Genomic DNA, 19909 nt, shown 5'->3' on the forward strand with positions numbered 1-19909 from the left:
CATTGGAAACAATGTAATTCAGAGGTTTTCTGTGGGAAAACAAGCCTCTGGGCCTGTCTAGATTTGTTAATGAACTACACAATGAGTTTCTATAGTTTGTGCATAGTGGAGGATTTTAAACTCGCCTTTTATCTCCCCCTAATTTAAAATGTTGTTGTATTTGTTTTTTGTAATATTCTCATTGAGTGCAATGATGTCACCATATACTTTCTCTTGAAAAATGTCTATAGCTTTATCCCTAGCTTGTACTGGATAACAATTACTTTTGTTTTTAAGGTGTTTATTAGCTGTTTTATATCTTTCTACCTTTCTGTCAGATTCTATTTGTAGTTCTAGTAGGGATTGTCTTTACATAAATCTACAACATTTTAGCTATACAGAATGTGAGGTGACTATATTGGTTTAATTAGAAAATTCATTTAGAGGGTCATTCGAAAAGTCCTCATCATGTTTAACCTGAAAAAAATGTTTTTAGTACAATTTTTCTGAGAAATTTGTTGATGTCCACAATGGTATCGAAGGCTTGTGCAATTATCAGTCCAATCGGTACACATACAGACTTGAGGTTATACGCCTATTACAGCCCAAATCCACACAAGGCAGTAGCTGTATGTACTTACTGATATGCAGTGTTTTCACAGTGCTAAACCTCTTAAGCACTAATCTGAGAATCCAAGAAAGACACAGGGATTCTCGGTACATGAAAAAACATAGAAAATAGGAATCCATTTTTTTCTGCCTGTTGCCTACACATACACACACTACTTAATATCACAGCTTATGATGAATTTCATTATATTGTGTGAACCTATGATTGTATGTGTGTAGGCAACAAGACACTATACTATTCATGCGCAAAATGTATTTGTATTTATTATATGCATATATTTTTTCCACTGGTATTCTCTGGAATTCTCTAGTCTCTTTAATGCATATATACATTTCATTATTTTATCCCCAATTAATGTTTTAAATCTTTTTTTATGCCTTAGATCTATATAGCATAAATATCATTGTTTATTGCAAAGATACTTTTTTGCATAATTACAAGCCTTTACAATTTGGCTACCCCCTAGAAATTTTAGTCAAGTAACAAGGGCAACAATTGTATCCGTCTGTGTAAAATATGTAAATAGTTTTTTACCTAGTAACTCCTTGCACACACAAAACTGAATATCGCTATTGGATAAATCTCAGCTGATACGTCACTTCCGATTTTCAAAATGGGCGTTGAGCTCAGTGACCGAATCACCCGGGCATTTAAAAGCTGGCGCTTCCAGTTCAATGGCATGTCACCTTTGAAAAAGCCTCAGCAAAACGTGTCAGGTGACGCATGTGGAGGGTCAGAGGTATCACTCTCTCTATTTCTATAGTACTGCTCTGTCCAGGTCTGTACAATATTGAATTTTTACTGCAACATGGAATAAATGCTATGCTTTACTTGCACCTGCAATCACTTTAGACTCTATGAGTGAGTACTTGCTTCAATTATTTGTTACCACTATTATTAACATGTTATACACCGCATGAGGGTTTGAAATTTCAAACTATACTTCTGGTTTTTTGGGCCACACAAGCGGTTTTTCCTATTTTCTATGTTTTTCCTATTTTTTTTCAAAAGGAAGTATGTATTTTAAAGGGATATGACACCTAAATTTTAGCCACCTATCAGCAAGCGCTACCCAGGTGCTGAACCAAAAATTGGCCTGGCTCCTAAGCTTAGATTCCTGCTTTTTTTTTTTTTTTTTTAAGATAAAAATATCAAGAGTACAAAGGAAAATTGATAATAGGAGTACATTAGATGAAAGTTGATTAAAATTGCATGCTCTATCTGAATCATGATCCCTTTAAAGTAAATAGAATTTGTCAAATTGATTGATTTACCGGTACAGCATGTGGAATAAAAATGCTGATGTAGCCACTGACTAGAAAATAGAAAAAATGTTCTATGTTTCTTTATATAAATACTAGTTATTATTATTATTATTATTATTATTATTATTATATTAGAAACTAAATCATAACAATCACATTTAGTTAATGTGAAACACAAGATGGCAGTAGCAGTAAATACAGAAAATGTATTGTTTGGTCAGCTTTAAATGATCATTAATTCATTCTTGATTTACCAACTTTAATACAGAAGTTCTCTTAAAAATTATTCATGATTTATTTGTATTAATCGGTTCTAGTTACATGATCGTAAACACACTCTTTACTAAACATTGCATCTAAATCTATTTACTGTAAACATTCTAATAAACACAGCTTTTTTTAAAAAAATTGCATTAGAGAAATAGTAACCATAACTGAAAAACTCCCATTAATTATTGTAGCTGGCCGTTCCTTGGTCAAACACTTTTTTTTCATTTAATTTTGATGTGAGCAGTATTGGACCACACAATCCATAGCTCTCTATTGTAGCACACTGTCAAGCCAGTGAAGTAAGAAGCCAGACAAACTGCACGTGTGGTAAAGTATTCGCTATTCAGCTTCCTCCTTCTCAGGTTTGGGAGTAAACAACATTAGAGAGCTATAGAGAAAGTGATACAGCTGTACCGTTCTCATAAAGTGATAGCTGGATGCAGTAATTAATGTGAGTTTCAATAATTATTATTTAAATGTAAATTGTTCAATCACACTAAGGACCAGATTACAAGTGGAGCGCTAATTAACTGTGCTAGAAGCTCGTGGGCTTACGCTCGTATTATGAGTTGAAAGTAAACTGTTTTCACTCACGCGCTAACCAGATGAGCGCAAAAAGCCAAAGTTAGAATACCACGTGCGCATCCACGTATTCCCCCCATAGAAGTCAATGGAGAAAAAAAACACGCCGCTCTTGTGCAAACCTGATTGTATATTCTCAAGTGCACTTACCCAACATGAAAATATTAATATTTCACATTCCAATGTTCTTCACATACAAAAATATGTTCTATTTATTGCTAAATAAATATTTCTATGTATATCTGATGGTTTTTTGGTACAATATATATCTATAAATATTACATTTATATGTATTTATCTCAATGCTTAAGCCCTTTGCCTGCCTTTTTTTTCTAACACCTGAAAAAAAGTGATTGCATTTACTTTCAGCTCAAAATACCAGCGTTAAACCCTACAAGTGCAAACACCCGGGATAAACCCCTTTTCTCCAACATTGGTGTGTCCGGTCCACGGCGTCATCCTTACTTGTGGGAAATATCTCTTCCCCAACAGGAAATGGCAAAGAGTCCCAGCAAAGCTGGCCATATAGTCCCTCCTAGGCTCCGCCCACCCCAGTCATTCTCTTTGCCGTTGCACAGGCAACATCTCCACAGAGATGGTTAAGAGTTTTTTGGTGTTTAAATGTAGTTTTTTATTCTTCTATCAAGTGTTTGTTATTTTAAAATAGTGCTGGTATGTACTATTTACTCTGAAACAGAAAAGGATGAAGATTTCTGTTTGTGAGAGGAATATGATTTTAGCAGACAGTAACTAAAATCGATTGCTGTTTCCACATAGGACTGTTGAGATGAAGTAACTTCAGTTGGGGGAAACAGTTAGCAGACTTTTCTGCTTAAGGTATGACTAGCCATATTTCTAACAAGACCATGTAATGCTGGAAGGCTGTCATTTCCCCTCATGGGGACCGGTAAGCCATTTTCTTAGTCAAGCAAACAGAATAAAGGGCTTAATATGGGCTATAAAACTGGTAGACACTTTATGGGCTAAATCGATTGCTTTATTTGGGCATTTTATTCATGTTTATGCTGATAATTCACATTCATAAACTTGGGGAACGTTTTTTAACGGCAGGCACTATGTTAGACACCTTTTCCAGTCAGGGAGGGCCTTCCCAGTTGTAGGCTGAGCCTCATTTTCGCGCCATTACTGCGCAGTTGTTTTTGAGAGCAAGACATGCAGATGGATGTGTGAGGATCTGAAAGTAGCTGGAAAAGTTTCTAGAAGGCGTCACTTGGTATCGTATTCCCCTCTGGGCTTGGTTAGGTCACAGCAAAGGCTATAGCTGGGACTGTATAGGGGTTAAATTTGTAAACAGCTCCGGTTCCGTTATTTTAAGGGTTAAAGCTCTGAAAATTGGTGTGCAATACTCTTAATGCTTTAAGACACTGTGGTGAAATTTTGGTAATTTGTGAACAATTCCTTCATACTTTTTCACATATTCAGTAATAAAGTGTTTTCTGTTTAAAATTTAAAGAGACAGTAACGGTTTTGTTTTAAAACGTTTTTTTGTGCTTTATTGACAAGTTTAAGCCTGTTTAACATGTCTGTGCCTTCGGATAAGCTATGTTCTATATGTATGAAAGCCAATGTGTCTCCCCATTTAAATTTGTGTGATAATTGTGCCATAGCGTCCAAACAAAGTAAGGACAGTACTGCCACAAATAATGAAATTGCCCAAGATGATTCCTCAGATGAGGGGAGTAAACATGATACTACATCATCTCCTACTGTGTCTACACCAGTTTTGCCCACGCAGGAGGTCCCTAGTACATCTAGCGCGCCAATGCTTATTACCATGCAACAATTGACGGCTGTAATGGATAACTCCATAGCAAATATTTTATTCAAAATGCCTACATATCAGAGAAAGCGCGATTGCTCTGTTTTAAACACTGAAGAGCAGGAGGGCGCTGATGATAATTGTTCTGTCATACCCTCACACCAATCTGAAGTGGCCATGAGGGAGGTTTTGTCAGATGGGGAAATTTCAGATTCAGAAAAAATTTCTCAACAAGCTGAACCTGATGTTGTGACATTTAAATTTAAATTAGAACATCTCCGTGCACTGCTTAAGGAGGTGTTATCTACTCTGGATGATTGTGACAACTTGGTCATTCCAGAGAAATTATGCAAGATGGACAAGTTCCTAGAGGTTCCGGTGCACCCCAACGCTTTTCCTATACCCAAGCGGGTGGCGGACATAGTGAATAAGGAGTGGGAAAAGCCCGGCATACCTTTTGTTCCCCCCCCTATATTTAAGAAATTATTTCCTATGGTCGACCCCAGAAAGGACTTATGGCAGACAGTCCCTAAGGTCGAGGGGGCAGTTTCTACTCTAAACAAGCGCACTACTATTCCTATCGAGGATAGTTGTGCTTTCAAAGATCCTATGGATAAAAAATTGGAGGGTTTGCTTAAAAAGATTTTTGTACAGCAAGGTTACCTTCTACAACCCATTTCGTGCATTGTTCCTGTCACTACAGCAGCGTGGTTCTGGTTCGAGGAACTAGAAAAGTCGCTCAGTAGAGAGACTCCATATGAGGAGGTTATGGACAGAGTTCACGCACTTAAGTTGGCTAACTCTTTTATTTTAGATGCCGCTTTGTAATTAGCTAGATTAGCAGCGAAAAATTCAGGGTTTGCAATCGTGGCCCGCAGAGCACTTTGGCTAAAGTCTTGGTCAGCGGATGTGTCATCCAAGACAAAATTGCTTAACATCCCTTTCAAAGGTAAAACTCTATTTGCACCAGAATTGAAGGAGTTTATCTCAGACATCACTGGGGGAAAGGGCCACGCCCTTCCACAAGATAGGCCTTTCAAGGCCAAGAATAAGTCTAATTTTCGTTCCTTTCGCAATTTCAGGAACGGACCGGCCTCTAATTCTGCATCCTCTAAGCAAGAGGGTAATGCCTCACAACCCAAACCAGCCTGGAAACCGATGCAAGGCTGGAACAAGGGTAAGCAGGCCAAGAAGCCTGCTGCTGCTAACAAAACAGCATGAAGGAGTAGCCCCCGATCCGGGACCGGATCTAGTAGGGGGCAGACTCTCTCTCTTTGCTCAGGCTTGGGCAAGAGATGTTCAGGATCCCTGGGCATTAAAAATAGTTTCTCAGGGTTATCTTCTGGAATTCAGGGAACTACCCCCAAGGGGAAGGTTCCACATGTCTCACTTATCCTTAAACCAAATAAAGAGACAGGCGTTCTTACATTGTGTAGAAGACCTGTTAAAGATGGGAGTGATACACCCAGTTCCAATAAAGGAACAAGGAATGGGATTTTATTCCAATCTGTTCGTAGTTCCCAAAAAAGAGGGAACTTTCAGACCAATTTTGGATTTGAAGATCCTAAACAAATTTCTCAGGGTACCATCGTTCAAGATGGAAACCATTCGAACGATTCTACCCACTATCCAGGAAGGTCAATTTATGACTACCGTGGATCTAAAGGATGCGTACCTACATATTCCTATCCACAAAGAACATCATCAGTTCCTAAGGTTCGCCTTTCTGGACAAACATTACCAGTTTGTGGCCCTCCCATTCGGGTTAGCCACTGCTCCAAGGATTTTCACAAAGGTACTAGGGTCCCTTCTAGCGGTTCTAAGACCGAGGGGCATTGCAGTAGTACCTTACTTGGACGACATTCTAATACAAGCGTCGTCCCTGTCAAAAGCAAAGGCTCATACAGACATCGTTCTGGCCTTTCTCAGATCACACGGATGGAAGGTGAACATAGAAAAAAGTTCTCTGTCTCCGTCAACAAGAGTTCCCTTCTTGGGAACAATATTAGATTCCTTAGAAATGAGGATTTTTCTGACAGAGGTCAGAAAGTCAAAACTTATAAGCACTTGTCAAGTTCTTCATTCTGTTCCACGTCCTTCCGTAGCGCAGTGCATGGAAGTAGTAGGGTTGATGGTTGCAGCAATGGACATAGTTCCTTTTGCACGAATTCATCTAAGACCATTACAACTGTGCATGCTCAAACAGTGGAATGGGGACTATACAGACTTGTCTCCAATGATTCAAGTAGATCAGACGACCAGAGATTCACTTCGTTGGTGGCTGACCCTGGACCATCTATCCCAGGGAATGAGCTTCCGCAGACCAGAGTGGGTCATTGTCACGACCGACGCCAGTCTAGTGGGCTGGGGCGCGGTCTGGGAATCCCTGAAAGCTCAGGGACTATGGTCTCGGGAAGAGTCTCTTCTCCCGATAAACATTCTGGAACTAAGAGTGATCTTCAATGCTCTCAGGGCTTGGCCTCAGCTAGCAAAGGCCAGATTCATAAGATTCCAATCAGACAACATGACGACCGTTACGTATATCAATGATCAGGGGGGAACAAGGAGTTCCCTGGCAATGAAAGAAGTGACCAAAATAATTCAATGGGCGGAGGATCACTCCTGCTACCTATCTGCGATCCACATCCCAGGTGTGGAAAACTGGGAAGCGGATTATCTGAGTCGTCAGACATTCCATCCGGGGGAGTGGGAACTCCACCCGGAGATCTTTGCCCAACTAACTCAATTATGGGGCATTCCGGACATGGATCTGATGGCGTGTCGTCAGAACTTCAAGGTTCCTTGCTACGGGTCCAGATCCAGGGATCCCAAGGCGACTCTAGTAGATGCACTAGTAGCACCTTGGACCTTCAACCTAGCTTATGTATTTCCACCGTTTCCTCTCATTCCCAGGCTGGTAGCCAGGATCAAACAGGAGAGGGCCTCGGTGATCTTGATAGCTCCTGCGTGGCTACGCAGGACTTGGTATGCAGACCTGGTGAATATGTCATCGGTTCCACCATGGAAGCTACCTTTGAGACAGGACCTTCTTGTTCAGGGTCCATTCGAACATCCAAATCTGGTCTCCCTCCAGCTGACGGCTTGGAGATTGAACGCTTGATTCTATCAAAGCGTGGGTTTTCAGATTCTGTGATAGATACTCTGGTTCAGGCCAGAAAACCGGTAACTAGAAAGATTTACCATAAAATATGGAAAAGATATATCTGTTGGTGTGAATCCAAAGGATTCCCATGGAATAAGATAAAAATTCCTAAGATTCTCTCCTTTCTACAAGAAGGTTTGGAGAAAGGATTATCTGCAAGTTCTCTAAAGGGACAGATCTCTGCTTTATCTGTCTTACTACACAAAAGACTGGCAGCTGTGCCAGATGTTCAAGCATTTGTTCAGGCTCTGGTTAGGATCAAGCCTGTTTACAGACCTTTGACTCCTCCCTGGAGTCTAAATCTAGTTCTTTCAGTTCTTCAAGGGGTTCCGTTTGAACCTCTACATTCCATAGATATTAAGTTACTGTCTTGGAAAGTTTTGTTTTTGGTTGCTATTTCTTCTGCTAGAAGAGTTTCAGAGTTATCTGCTCTGCAGTGTTCTCCGCCCTATCTGGTGTTCCATGCAGATAAGGTGGTTTTGCGTACTAAGCCTGGTTTTCTTCCAAAGGTTGTTTCTAACAAGAATATTAACCAGGAGATAGTTGTACCTTCTTTATGTCCGAATCCAGTTTCAAAGAAGGAACGTTTGTTACACAATTTGGACGTAGTCCGTGCTCTAAAATTCTATTTAGAGGCTACAAAAGATTTCAGACAAACATCTTCTTTGTTTGTTGTCTATTCTGGTAAAAGGAGAGGTCAAAAAGCGACTTCTACCTCTCTTTCCTTTTGGCTTAAAAGCATCATCCAATTGGCTTATGAGACTGCCGGACGGCAGCCTCCTGAAAGAATCACAGCTCACTCCACTAGGGCAGTGGCTTCCACATGGGCCTTCAAGAACGAGGCTTCTGTTGACCAGATATGTAAGGCAGCGACTTGGTCTTCACTGCACACTTTTGCCAAATTTTACAAATTTGATACTTTTGCTTCTTCGGAGGCTATTTTTGGGAGAAAGGTTTTGCAAGCCATGGTGCCTTCCGTTTAGGTAACCTGATTTGCTCCCTCCCTTCATCCGTGTACTAAAGCTTTGGTATTGGTTCCCACAAGTAAGGATGACGCCGTGGACCGGACACACCAATGTTGGAGAAAACAGAATTTATGCTTACCTGATAAATTACTTTCTCCAACGGTGTGTCCGGTCCACGGCCCGCCCTGGTTTTTTAATCAGGTCTGATGAATTATTTTCTTTAACTACAGTCACCACGGTACCATATGGTTTCTCCTATATTTTTCCTCCTGTCCGTCGGTCGAATGACTGGGGTGGGCGGAGCCTAGGAGGGACTATATGGCCAGCTTTGCTGGGACTCTTTGCCATTTCCTGTTGGGGAAGAGATATTTCCCACAAGTAAGGATGACGCCGTGGACCGGACACACCGTTGGAGAAAGTAATTTATCAGGTAAGCATAAATTCTGTTATCTCTTGCACGCAAACGTTTGCGCTCCACTCGTATTCTGGCCCTAAGTTTATTGGCATGTTTATAATAAATAGATTTAGACTTTTTACATTCACTTTAATACAAATACACGATCACTACAGTAGGTCACATAGAAGTTACATCATGGCTATTTGTGTCTCCAGCAGAAGTAGTTTTTATCTGTATATACTGACCATAGCTTGTAAAAGTTCATTACTTATATAACATGACAAAGCGAGATGGTGTAGTGTACTATGGAATGTGTTTGTAGTGACAAAAAAATAAACTGTGCTGTTTTAGGAGGAAAATTGGTTATTTGACAATTATACAGACTTGTGGCCAGATTACGAGTTTTGCGTTATGAGTGGCTCGGTACTAACTTGCAAGTTATTTCCACCACTCACCTCCCTATAGCGCTGCTATTACAGGCTTGCAAAAACCCGGCGTTAGCAGGAAATATGGCAGCGTTGAGCTCCATACCGAACACAAATACCAGCGCTGCTTTGAGCTGGTTTTACGTGCTTGTGCACGATTTCCCCATAGACATCAATGGGGAGAGCCGGCTAAAAAAAGACTAACACCTGCAATAAAGGAGCATAAAGCTCCGTAACGCAGCCCCATTGATTCCTAAGGGGAAAGAAAAGTTTTGTTTACACCTAACACCCTAACATAAACCCCGAGTCTAAACACCCCTAATCTGCTGCCCTCAACATCGCTATATTAACCCCTAATCTGCCGCCCCCGACATCGCCGCTACCTACATTACACTTATTAACCCCTAATCTGCTGCCCCCAATGTCGCCGCCACCTTCCTACACTTATTAACCCCTAATCTGCTGCCCCAACGTCGCTGCCACCTTCCTACGCTTATTAACCCCTAATCTGCTGCCCCCAATGTCGTCGCCATCTACATTACACTTATTAACCCCTAATCTGCCACCCCCAATGTCGTCTCTAGCTACCTACACTTAATAACCCTTAATCTGCTGCCCCCAACGTCGCCGCCACTATACTAAAGTTATTAACCCATAAACCTAACTCTAAGTCTTACCCTAACGTAACCCTAACCCTAACACCACTAAATTTAACATAATTAAAATAAATCTAAATAAAAATTACAATTAATACCTAAATAATTCCTATTTAAAACTAAATTCTTACCTATAAAATAAAACCTAACCTAGCTATAATATAACTAATAGTTATATTGTAGCTATCTTAGGTTTTATTTTTATTTCACAGCTAAGTTTGTATTTATTTTAACTAGGTAGACTAGTTAGTAAATAGTTACTAGTTATTTACTAACTACCTAGATAAAATAAATACAAATTTACCTGTAAACTAAAACCTTACCTGTCTTACACTAACACCTAACATTACACTACAATTAAATCAATTACATTAATTAAATACAATTAACTAAATTACAAAAAAATAAACACTAAATTACACAAAATAAAAAAGAAATTATCAAATATTTAAACTAATTACGCCTAATCTAATAGCCCTATCAAAATAAAAAAGCCCCCCCTCCCCCAAAATAAAAAAAAACCTAGCCTAAACTAAACTGCCAATAGCCCTTAAAAGGGCCTTTTGCGGGGCATTGCCCCAAAGAAATCAGCTCTTTTACCTGTAAAAAAAAAAATATAAACAACCCCCAACAGTAAAACCCACCACCCACACAACCAAACCCCCCAAATAAAATCCTATCTAAAAAAACCTAAGCTCCCCATTGCCCTGAAAATGGCATTTGGATGGGCATTGCCCTTAAATGGGCATTTAGCTCTTTTTCTCCCTAAGCTAAAAATAAAACCCACCCAATAAACCCTTAATAAAACCTAACACTAATCCCCGAAGATCCACTTACAGTTTTTGAAGACCAGACATCCATCCTCATCAAGCCGGGAGAAGTCTTCATCCAAGCGGCAAGAAGTCGTCCTCCAGACGGACTGAAGTCTTCATCCAGACGGCATCTTCTATCTTCATCCTTCCGACGCAGAGCAGCTTCGTCTTCAGACATCCGGCACGGAGCATCCTCTTCTGTTGACGGCTACTGAAGAATGAAGGTTTCTTTAAGGGACGTCATCCAAGATGGAATCGGAATTCAAGGGACGCCATCTTGGATGACGTCCCTTAAAGGAACCTTCATTCTTCAGTAGCCGTCAAAAGAAGAGGATGCTCCACGCCGGATGTCTTGAAGATGGAGCCGCTCCGCGTTGGAAGGATGAAGATAGAAGATGCCGTCTGGATGAAGACTTCTGCCCGTCTGGAGGACGACTTCTTACCGCTTGGATGAAGACTTCTCCCGGCTTTGTTGAGGACTTCTGCCCGCTTGGATGAAGACTTCTCCCGGCTTGATGAGGATGGATGTCCGGTCTTCAAAAACTGTAAGTGGATCTTCGGGAGTTAGTGTTAGGTTTTTTTTAAGGGTTTATTGGGTGGGTTTTATTTTCAGCTTATTTGAGCAAAGAAAAAGAGCTAAATGCCTTTTTAAGGGCAATGCCCATCCAAATGTCATTTTCAGGGCAATGGGGAGCTTAGGTTTTTTAGATAGGATTTTATTTGGGGGGTTTGGTTATGTGGGTGGTGGGTTTTACTGTTGGGGCGTTGTTTGTATTTTTTTTTACAGGTAAAAGAGCTGATTTATTTGGGGCAATGCCCCGCAAAAGGCCCTTTTAAGGGCTATTGGCAGTTTAGGCTAGTTTTTTTTTTATTTTGATAGGGCTATTAGATTAGGTGTAATAAGTTTAAATATTTGATATATTCTTTTTTATTTTTTGTAATTTAGTGTTTATTTTTTTGTAATTTAGTTAATTGTATTTAATTAATGTAATTTATTTAATTTTAGTGTAATGTTCGTTGTTAGTGTAACTCAGGTTAGGTTTTATTTTACAGCTAAATTTGTATTTATTTTAACTAGGTAGCTAGTAAATAGTTAATAACTATATACTAACTAGTCTACCTTGTTAAAATAAATGCCTGTGAAATAAAAATTAAACCTAAGATAGCTACAATGTAACTATTAGTTATATTGTAGCTATCTTAGGGTTTATTTTATAGGTAAGTATTTAGTTTTAAATAGGAATTATTTTGTTAATGATAGTAATTTTTATTTAGATTTATTTTAATTATATTAAAGTTAGGGGTGTTAGGGTTATGGTTAGACTTAGGTTTAGGGGTTAATAACTTTATTATAGTGGCGGCGGTGGCGTTGGGGGCGGCAGATTAGGGGTTAATAATATTTATCTAGTGTTTGCGATGCGGGAGTGCAGCGGTTTAGGGGTTAATATGTTAATTATAGTGGCGGCGATGTCCGGAGCGGCAGATTAGGGGTTAATAATTTTATTTTAGTGTTTATGATGCGGGAGGAGGTGTTAGTGTACTTTTTAACACTTTAGTTATGAGTTTTATGCTACAGATTTGTAACAGAAAACTCATAACTACTGACTTTAGATGGCGGTACGAATCTTGACGGTATAGGGTGTACCGCTCACTTTTTGGCCTCCCAGGCAAAACTCGTAATACCAGCACTATGGAAGTCCCATTGAAAAAGGACTTTTTAAAAGGTGCGGTAGTTACGTTGCGTTACGGCCAAAAAAGTGTGCGGTACACCTATACCTGCAAGACTCGTAATACTAGTGGTATTGAAAAAGCAGCGTTATGAGGCTTTTTCACTCATAACGCAAAACTCGTAATCTAGCCGTTGATTAGCAAGCTGGGATAAACACAAAGAAAATGTTCACCAATTAATTTAGTATAATTTAATTTATACTATTACAGGCTTTTTCAAAACTTCATACTGAGATGTTAATAACTTGTTGCTTGAAGAAACATAACATTTAATGTAATTGAATTGAAACTCAATAAGAAGCATTTTCCAATCCAAATGCTTCTAGTAAAAGTTGTGACTGTTTCAGTGACCGCATTTCATGTAAACAGAACAAATGTACATATACCCAAACACCTGCATACAAGCATTGCAGTTGCTCAGATAGCTAGTGGTGGCGCAGTCAACCATTATCATTAGCGATGATGCAAACTGAGTAATTGCCCTTCTTCTCAGGGGTGGTATTTGAATGAAGGTGCAGGGCACATAGATACAGTCAAAATGGCTGCCATCCAGTGCTCAAAAACAATGTGTAACAATGTTAAAAGCATTCTTGCAAAACTGCTGGCATTTAGTGCTTCAGACACGTACACGCCTGAGCCTACCTTCCCGCTTTTTTATGATACTAAGGGGATGACATAAAATTTGATAAAGTTTAAGTAAGTTTGATAAAAATAAGTAAATTATTTTTTATTTATTTATTTTTTGTTTATACACTATCTGAATCATGAAAAAAAATATGTTGGGTTTTATGTCTCTGTAAATGATTAAGAGCATACAGTTTTAAAAAAATATCCAATTTAATTCTGTAATTTTAATTTGCTCAATTCTCTTGTTATCCTTTGTTGCAGGAGCAGCACTGCACTACTGGGATATTGCTGAACACATCAGGTGAGCGCATGACAAGAGGCATATGTGTGCAAGCTCCCAGTAGTGCATTGCTGCTCCTGAGACTACATAGGTGTGCTTTTCAGCAAAGTATACTAAGAGAACAAAGCAAAGTTTATTAATAGCAGTACATTAACAATGGCTTCAAATTCCATGCTCTATCTGAATCATAAAAGATTAATTTTGACTTTAATGTACTTTTAAGGTGCATTTATGTCAAATGTTTTATTGGTATTTTTGACCGTGTTCTTATAAATCAGAAGTTCTAAAATGGAACCATTTCTTTGCTATAGTGTCCTCAATTTGTCCTGTGTTCTTCTCTTTAGGGTACTGATTTCAGTCTAGGTTCCATGTGGGTTGCAGAGGTTGGTTTTTAACATTCTATTTCCTTTTGAAACTTATCACTATTATCATTATACAAATAACAGCCTTTTCTATATGCATGTAATGGTCTTTTTCATTTATTTTTTATTTTATTTTGCACACAATTTTTGCATTTGCATTATCTTCTGCCATCCATTTGGTCATCTTCTTTCATTTCTGTTCATTGTCATTTGTTCATCTCTATTTCCAGTTATTTTAGAGACTAGTATCAAGCAGAAAAGGAGGCAGTTAATGTAACTTTATTTTTAAGAAGACAAAATGCAAATAAAGCTGTTTTAACTTTTTATATTATCTTTTGTGAGTCATTTTGCTCTATATTTAATGTTTATAAAAGAGCAATAATACAGTGATCTAAGACATTTTATTATTGCTCTATTGATTGCAGATATTTATGTGTTTTATCCATGCAAAAGGTTTAAGCACATAGTTAGAGTCTGCTCTAGAATGGCAATAAACCGCTTTTCCTGAGTTGAGCATGGTCATTTATTGATGACTACACACAAATGTTGCTTCTGATTGGCTCAGTAGCCATGATCAGTTCTGGACCAATAGTGCATTGCTACTCCAGAGTTGACTTTAACTTTGTGTTTAGTCCCTTTTCAGTTGTTAAACACACAGTCTTGTACAAGCAGTAATGCAATAATAAAATGTTTTAGCATTTTGTTATCATTCTTTTATTTCTCTTTCATTTTTTTATATTAATATATGAAGTTTTAGTAGTGTGCAATTTCTACTTACCATTTTGTTTTAGTGAAGATTTTCATGGTCAGTGTAATTACTTTACATAGCTGTATTGTGAAGCATGTTTTATATTATTACTAATATTTCCCCATTTTTTTGTCAGGTCAGGGAGTTACGTGATAAAGCTGAATATTACAGGCGCCGTGCACAGGGAACTCACTTCTCTCGAGATCACTTGAATCAAATTCTGTCTGCAAACAACAGGCTGTGGGATGTATCTTCTACTTCTAGCACTGAGGACCATATCAGCACCAATATTAAAGCTCTAGATCTGGCTGGGTATGTTTAGTATGACACTAACTAAAGCTCTAAGATGATCTTGAGCAAATAGATGGCACATTTGTAGTAAGTGTGCGCGAGTGTTTGTGCGCATATTACAAGTTGAAAGTAAGCACTTTGCTCGAGCGCAATTGAATTTAACGCACTTCGAGTAAGTGCTGCTTCAGAGCTCTGGTTAACTGTTACCTTTGAAATAAAAAGTTGCACAAAAAGTTACAGTTACACTCATAATAACACTATCTAGTAAAATTATTGGAAAAAATTGCAATAAAAAGTTATAAGGGCTGAAAGATATGAGGTCTCAGGTGTTAGGAAAAAAAAAGGACTGCAAAGGGTTTTAACATAGAGATAAATACATATACATGTCTAAATATGTACATGTATGTACATATATGTCTGTATGTGTGTACATATGTATTTATATGTGTATATATGTATTTACAGACATATATGCACAAATAAACACATAAATACATACATAGACATCAGACATATATACAGTATATAAGTGCATTGTAGCCCTTTGCAGTTAAGTAGCTAAAAACAAGTAAAATCATATGTATGCAATATTTATATTTAATAAAGTCTTTATGTATTTACTGTAAATATTTCACATTCCAATGTTCTTCACATAGGAAAAGAGTCAAAAGCTGCATTCATTACTTTTCGGAAATTAAGAACCTGGCCACCAGGAAGAGGCAAAGATACCCCAGACAATGGCTTAAATACTCCTCCCACTCCCCTCATCCCCCAGTCATTCTTTGCCTTTCGTCCAAGGAGGTTGGCAGATAAGCGTCAGAGTTTTTAATTTTTGTTTTTTGTCTCTTATGGAGGTTAGTACTCTTCGGCATGGGACAGGAGTTTTAAGTAGTCCTGTCAGTCTCTCAGTGAGGGCTTGGATGAAAGTTAGAGTCCGGAGATGCAGGGAGAGTCTTTCTGCGAAACCATCTCGACTCATATTAACAACTTCTCAAGCAATCTGCGTTGTCGAACTTCGCTCCGCTGCCTGCTTTCTTCTCTCAAGTCCATGGCGGAGGCGTTGCTACTATCCGTCACACTTGAAAGGCCGTGTTCCTGTTCCACGGCGTAGATTCTGGTAAGATCGTTTCATTTTACTTTATCATCAATGTACTGCAATGTGAATGTTTTCACGAGAGGCTACAACACCTTGCGGGTCTGACTATATGACATAAGGGTCTTAGTGAGTCTCTGTTAGTATCTTGGAATCGAGGGTTAATATCTCCTGAGAGGGGTTATTGAACAGGGGGGTTTATAATCATATTTGTTATGTGATTCAACCTGCTTATGTGTGATATTTATGGGCTCGTGGTTTGGAACTTTGAGGCCTTTGGAAGTGACGCGGCCTTTTGGTTGGGCGTGCCTTTTTGGACTATACGGTTCACCTTGTGTTCGAGCATGGTTACTTTCCGTTTCCCATTTCCGCATTCCCGACCGTGTGGAGAAGGAGATATTCTAGTCCGCAGGGGTCTGGTCATAGGAGGTGGTGAGTGCCCCAGCCATTGGGGGTGTCAGGTGCCGTTTTTGTTTTTACTACTTTAGTCCATCTTTATATATCCTCTAATTTCAGATTCAGATATGGAGGATTCTGATACCGAGACTATTTTGATTTCAGATTCAGATTCTGTGTCCGGTGATGAATCCGGATCGTCCTCATTGACACATGTCAACCAGTTTTGTTCCGTATGCCATATGAGAGCGCCTGGTTCCTTGGGCTCGGGCAATCAGGGGACTGCTGAGCCATCCGCTTCTGGGGATCCCTTCCTCCAAGAGGCGAGTTCCCTACCAATTCATACTTCTACACATGCGGGTAACCCAGTTTATGGTTCCTCCATGCGGCGTGTCCCCCCCCCCCCCCCCGGACGTTGCAGCACTTTTTCACTTCCATATAATGCAGAGTCCAGACGTTTATTTGAGAATGTGCTCGTGCCCTATTGTCCCGGGTCTTCCGCCTTGGGGTGGGCCTCTACAGTTCCCCGAGGGTGTAACTGTTCCTGAGTGTTCTGCCTTTCGTTACAGGATTACACGCCTTTGCGTATTGCTCAGACATAAAGTTATTGAATGACCCTATGGTTAACAGATATGGGGATTTTCAGTCTGATAATTCAAATGGTGCATCTCATTAGACATGTGGGGATGGGGTTATCTCCTGTTTGTCATTTATTTGAGATCTTTCCCAGTTTTTGAAAGATAGGGCTCCGTCTGGCTGGTCCTGTGGGTAGGCCTGTGTCTTTTGGGCGTTAACCTTCGGTTTGCCTTATATTTTATTTTGTATCCGATGGGATGTCTTTTGTTTGTTTTTGTTTTCCTTTGGGAACCATCTGGGATTGATACTCTTTGTTAACATGTCGTTTGGATATGTTAGTCCTATGTTTAATAATATCTGTTTTCTTTTTTCCCCTATGAGGGAGAATTTATGCATCTTAGGACCCTGGGTACAGGCTGGTCCTGTCGGGTTCATTTGGTTTTGTGGCTGTTCAGACACGTCGCGCTCTTCTGCTGGACTGGTTCGGTAGTAGCGCTGAGTGCTCAGGTAATCTGTGTTTTTCATGTTCAACTAAGCATTCGAGAGGACCTGTGGGTTCGTGAGGCGATAAGGATTGTCTCTTATAGCCTTCAGTCATAGATGGCTGGGCAGGGGAGTGTTCCGCTGCGTCACTGTATCTGACATCTGATTTCATCAGAACCTAAAGTTTCCTCCTCCATGTGGGGGAGGGTTAGCGGGCTTAGCGCCCCGTTACCACAGTTTGCGTGGTTTGGATTTCAGTTTTAGGCCTCTGGATGGGCTTGATCCAACAGCTTGTATGGATAGCTGTCCAGCATGCAGAAGGTTTTGCAATTCAAACCTGTTGCAGCTTTTGGCACCTTATAGGTGTGGGTGTCAGCGGTTTCTAGTGTATCTAGATGCAGCTCTTACTCTTGGACGTGTATGCTCTGACTGAGTTATGAGACCTTTGGGTCTTCTTTAATCGTCTCCGGGTGGGTTGGATCTCCTTTTAGGGATCTGCGTTCCGGATAATGGTTGATTCCTGTGGGGACTTGTTTAGCTTGGGGTTCCCCGGAGCTGGGAAGGCTTAGCACCTTTCTCTTCCCTGTGTCCTCTGCCTGTTAGTAGGGTTTTGTGGACCTCGAGGTATCCCTTCTGTTGTCCTGAGGCTTTGAGAAGTCCTTTCATTCGACTTGTAGCCTTGCTCCTTGGAGCATTGGACTTTGGCTAGGGGTGGTTCCTTCCTTTGGTCGGGGATTTCGAGTTCTCGCTATCCGAATTATCTGGATATGCATCCATTCCCTTTGTCTGGCTTTTTGGCCAGTTGGGGTGTCTAGTTCCAGGGTAGGGTTGCCTGAACTATTAGGTGCCCGGACCTGTTTTTCTCCCTGAGACTTCTGCTTTCTGAGGGCTTTGCTTCTTTTTCCTGTCCAAGTTTTGGGTTGTTTTGGATCTCAGGGCTGGTCATGGTGTTCCACAGTAGTGGGAACTTGGGCTATGTCCTTGCTCCATCTACCTGAGCAGGTCAGGGTTGGCCTGGTTTTCGGAGTATTTATTACTCTTTACAACGGAGTAACCCATGTCATCTAGGGGTTAACTGTGTGGCTTGCGCCTCAAGGGTTGTGGGTTTATACCCAGCTGCTGGCTTTGGATTTCTAATTTCTGGTGTGCCTTAGGGTTGCATTCCCCTGGTCAGTTTGCCAGTGTACCCCGTGGATTCTCTGCTCTGCAGGCGAATGGGTTGGCTGTGCCTCTGTTTGGCGAGCTACTTGTAGGGGGGTCATTTTCTAGGACATTTGCGCTGGATTCTTCCCAATAAGCCGGTGGCTTTGGGCCTTGAGGACAGTTGTTGCCCTTCCGGCATCTCCCCTTTTTCTTTAGGGGATATTCTCCTTCCTATGGTGATGGAGTCCTTTTTGGGGCTTCTCCTGGTCGAGAAATGGAGGGTGGAATTAGTTCCACCTGGGGTCTTGCTGGCTTCAAGTCAGACTTTGGGGCCTTGTTTTAATAGATCTATGGCCTTGTCTGTTTTCAGAGTTGGGTTGTTCTCGTACTCTGGGGGGATGGCTGTACCATCTTTACGCTCGTTCCTGGACCAGTTTCGGGATTCTTTTATCTCCTCTATTAGATCCCTGTGGCTGGGTTGGACCAGCTGGGTGTGAGTCTGCAGGTCAGGATGTCTGAGCGGTTTAAGGGTCGCAGTCTCCTCTGGACGTTGAGTCTATCATGATAGCTCAGTCTGCTAGGAAATGGTTTTTCCTTTCTCCTTGCTCCTTTGACAGGAAAGGATTTACTCTTCCTTCGGGTTCTGAGGGTATACTCTCCTTCTCGGGGGGCCTCGATGGAGGCTTTGTGTTCCACTTTTTAGGGACCTGTGAGTAGGTCCAGCGGCTTAGGATGCCTGGAGCGTGCCCTCTGTCGAGGGGCTGTTTGTGCGGTCTGTTTCTTGATGACTGCTTCTTCTTCCTTGCAAGCTCCCTCTGTGTCGTCCTGACATGGAGTCTGTGTTCTCAAACTTGGGGTTTTCGACTGGGTTTATTACACGCTTTTCACGGTCGAATACTTTGGTATTCTATGGGCAGGCGCTGGGTGGACTTTGCATCTTTAGTTGCGTTCCATGCTTGCAGGATGTTGGGGAGACGTCTTTTCTGTCTCCGTGCCCAGTATAATCCTGTGTTTTGCCTGGTATAGGCGTGGCCTCCTTCCCTGTTTGGGTCAATTTGGGTCTCTGTGAGCTGGGCCCATTTTTGGAGGTGTTCTTTTTTTGTATTAAGGGACCTTTCGGTTTCCTCAGTTCTCCTTTGCCTTGTTCCCTTGGGGATTTTGGCTGGTTTCCCCTTCTTTTGTGAGGGGTGAGTGGTGGGGGACCGTCTGTTGGGCGATGGTGTTTCTTGGTGGACTGTTGGCTCAGTTGAGTCCGTT

At 40.7% G+C, this 19909-nt stretch overlaps 1 protein-coding gene across 2 annotated transcripts in view; it reads left to right on the plus strand.

Annotated features, from left to right (window-relative positions):
• The window catches only part of MDM1 (Mdm1 nuclear protein), a 245355-nt gene that overhangs the window by 40102 nt on the left and 185344 nt on the right, over positions 1–19909 (plus strand). The window contains exons 8-9 of one of the 2 annotated variants that reach the window (XM_053716829.1): positions 13905–13943; positions 14807–14982. In XM_053716829.1, coding sequence (XP_053572804.1) covers positions 13905–13943; positions 14807–14982 — 215 coding nt within the window. The remainder of the gene's footprint in view (positions 1–13904; positions 13944–14806; positions 14983–19909) is intronic. The other variant, XM_053716830.1, reaches the window with a different exon arrangement.

The sequence above is a fragment of the Bombina bombina genome, chromosome 6 (genome assembly GCF_027579735.1).
Source record: "Bombina bombina isolate aBomBom1 chromosome 6, aBomBom1.pri, whole genome shotgun sequence".
Classification (NCBI taxonomy): domain Eukaryota; kingdom Metazoa; phylum Chordata; class Amphibia; order Anura; family Bombinatoridae; genus Bombina; species Bombina bombina.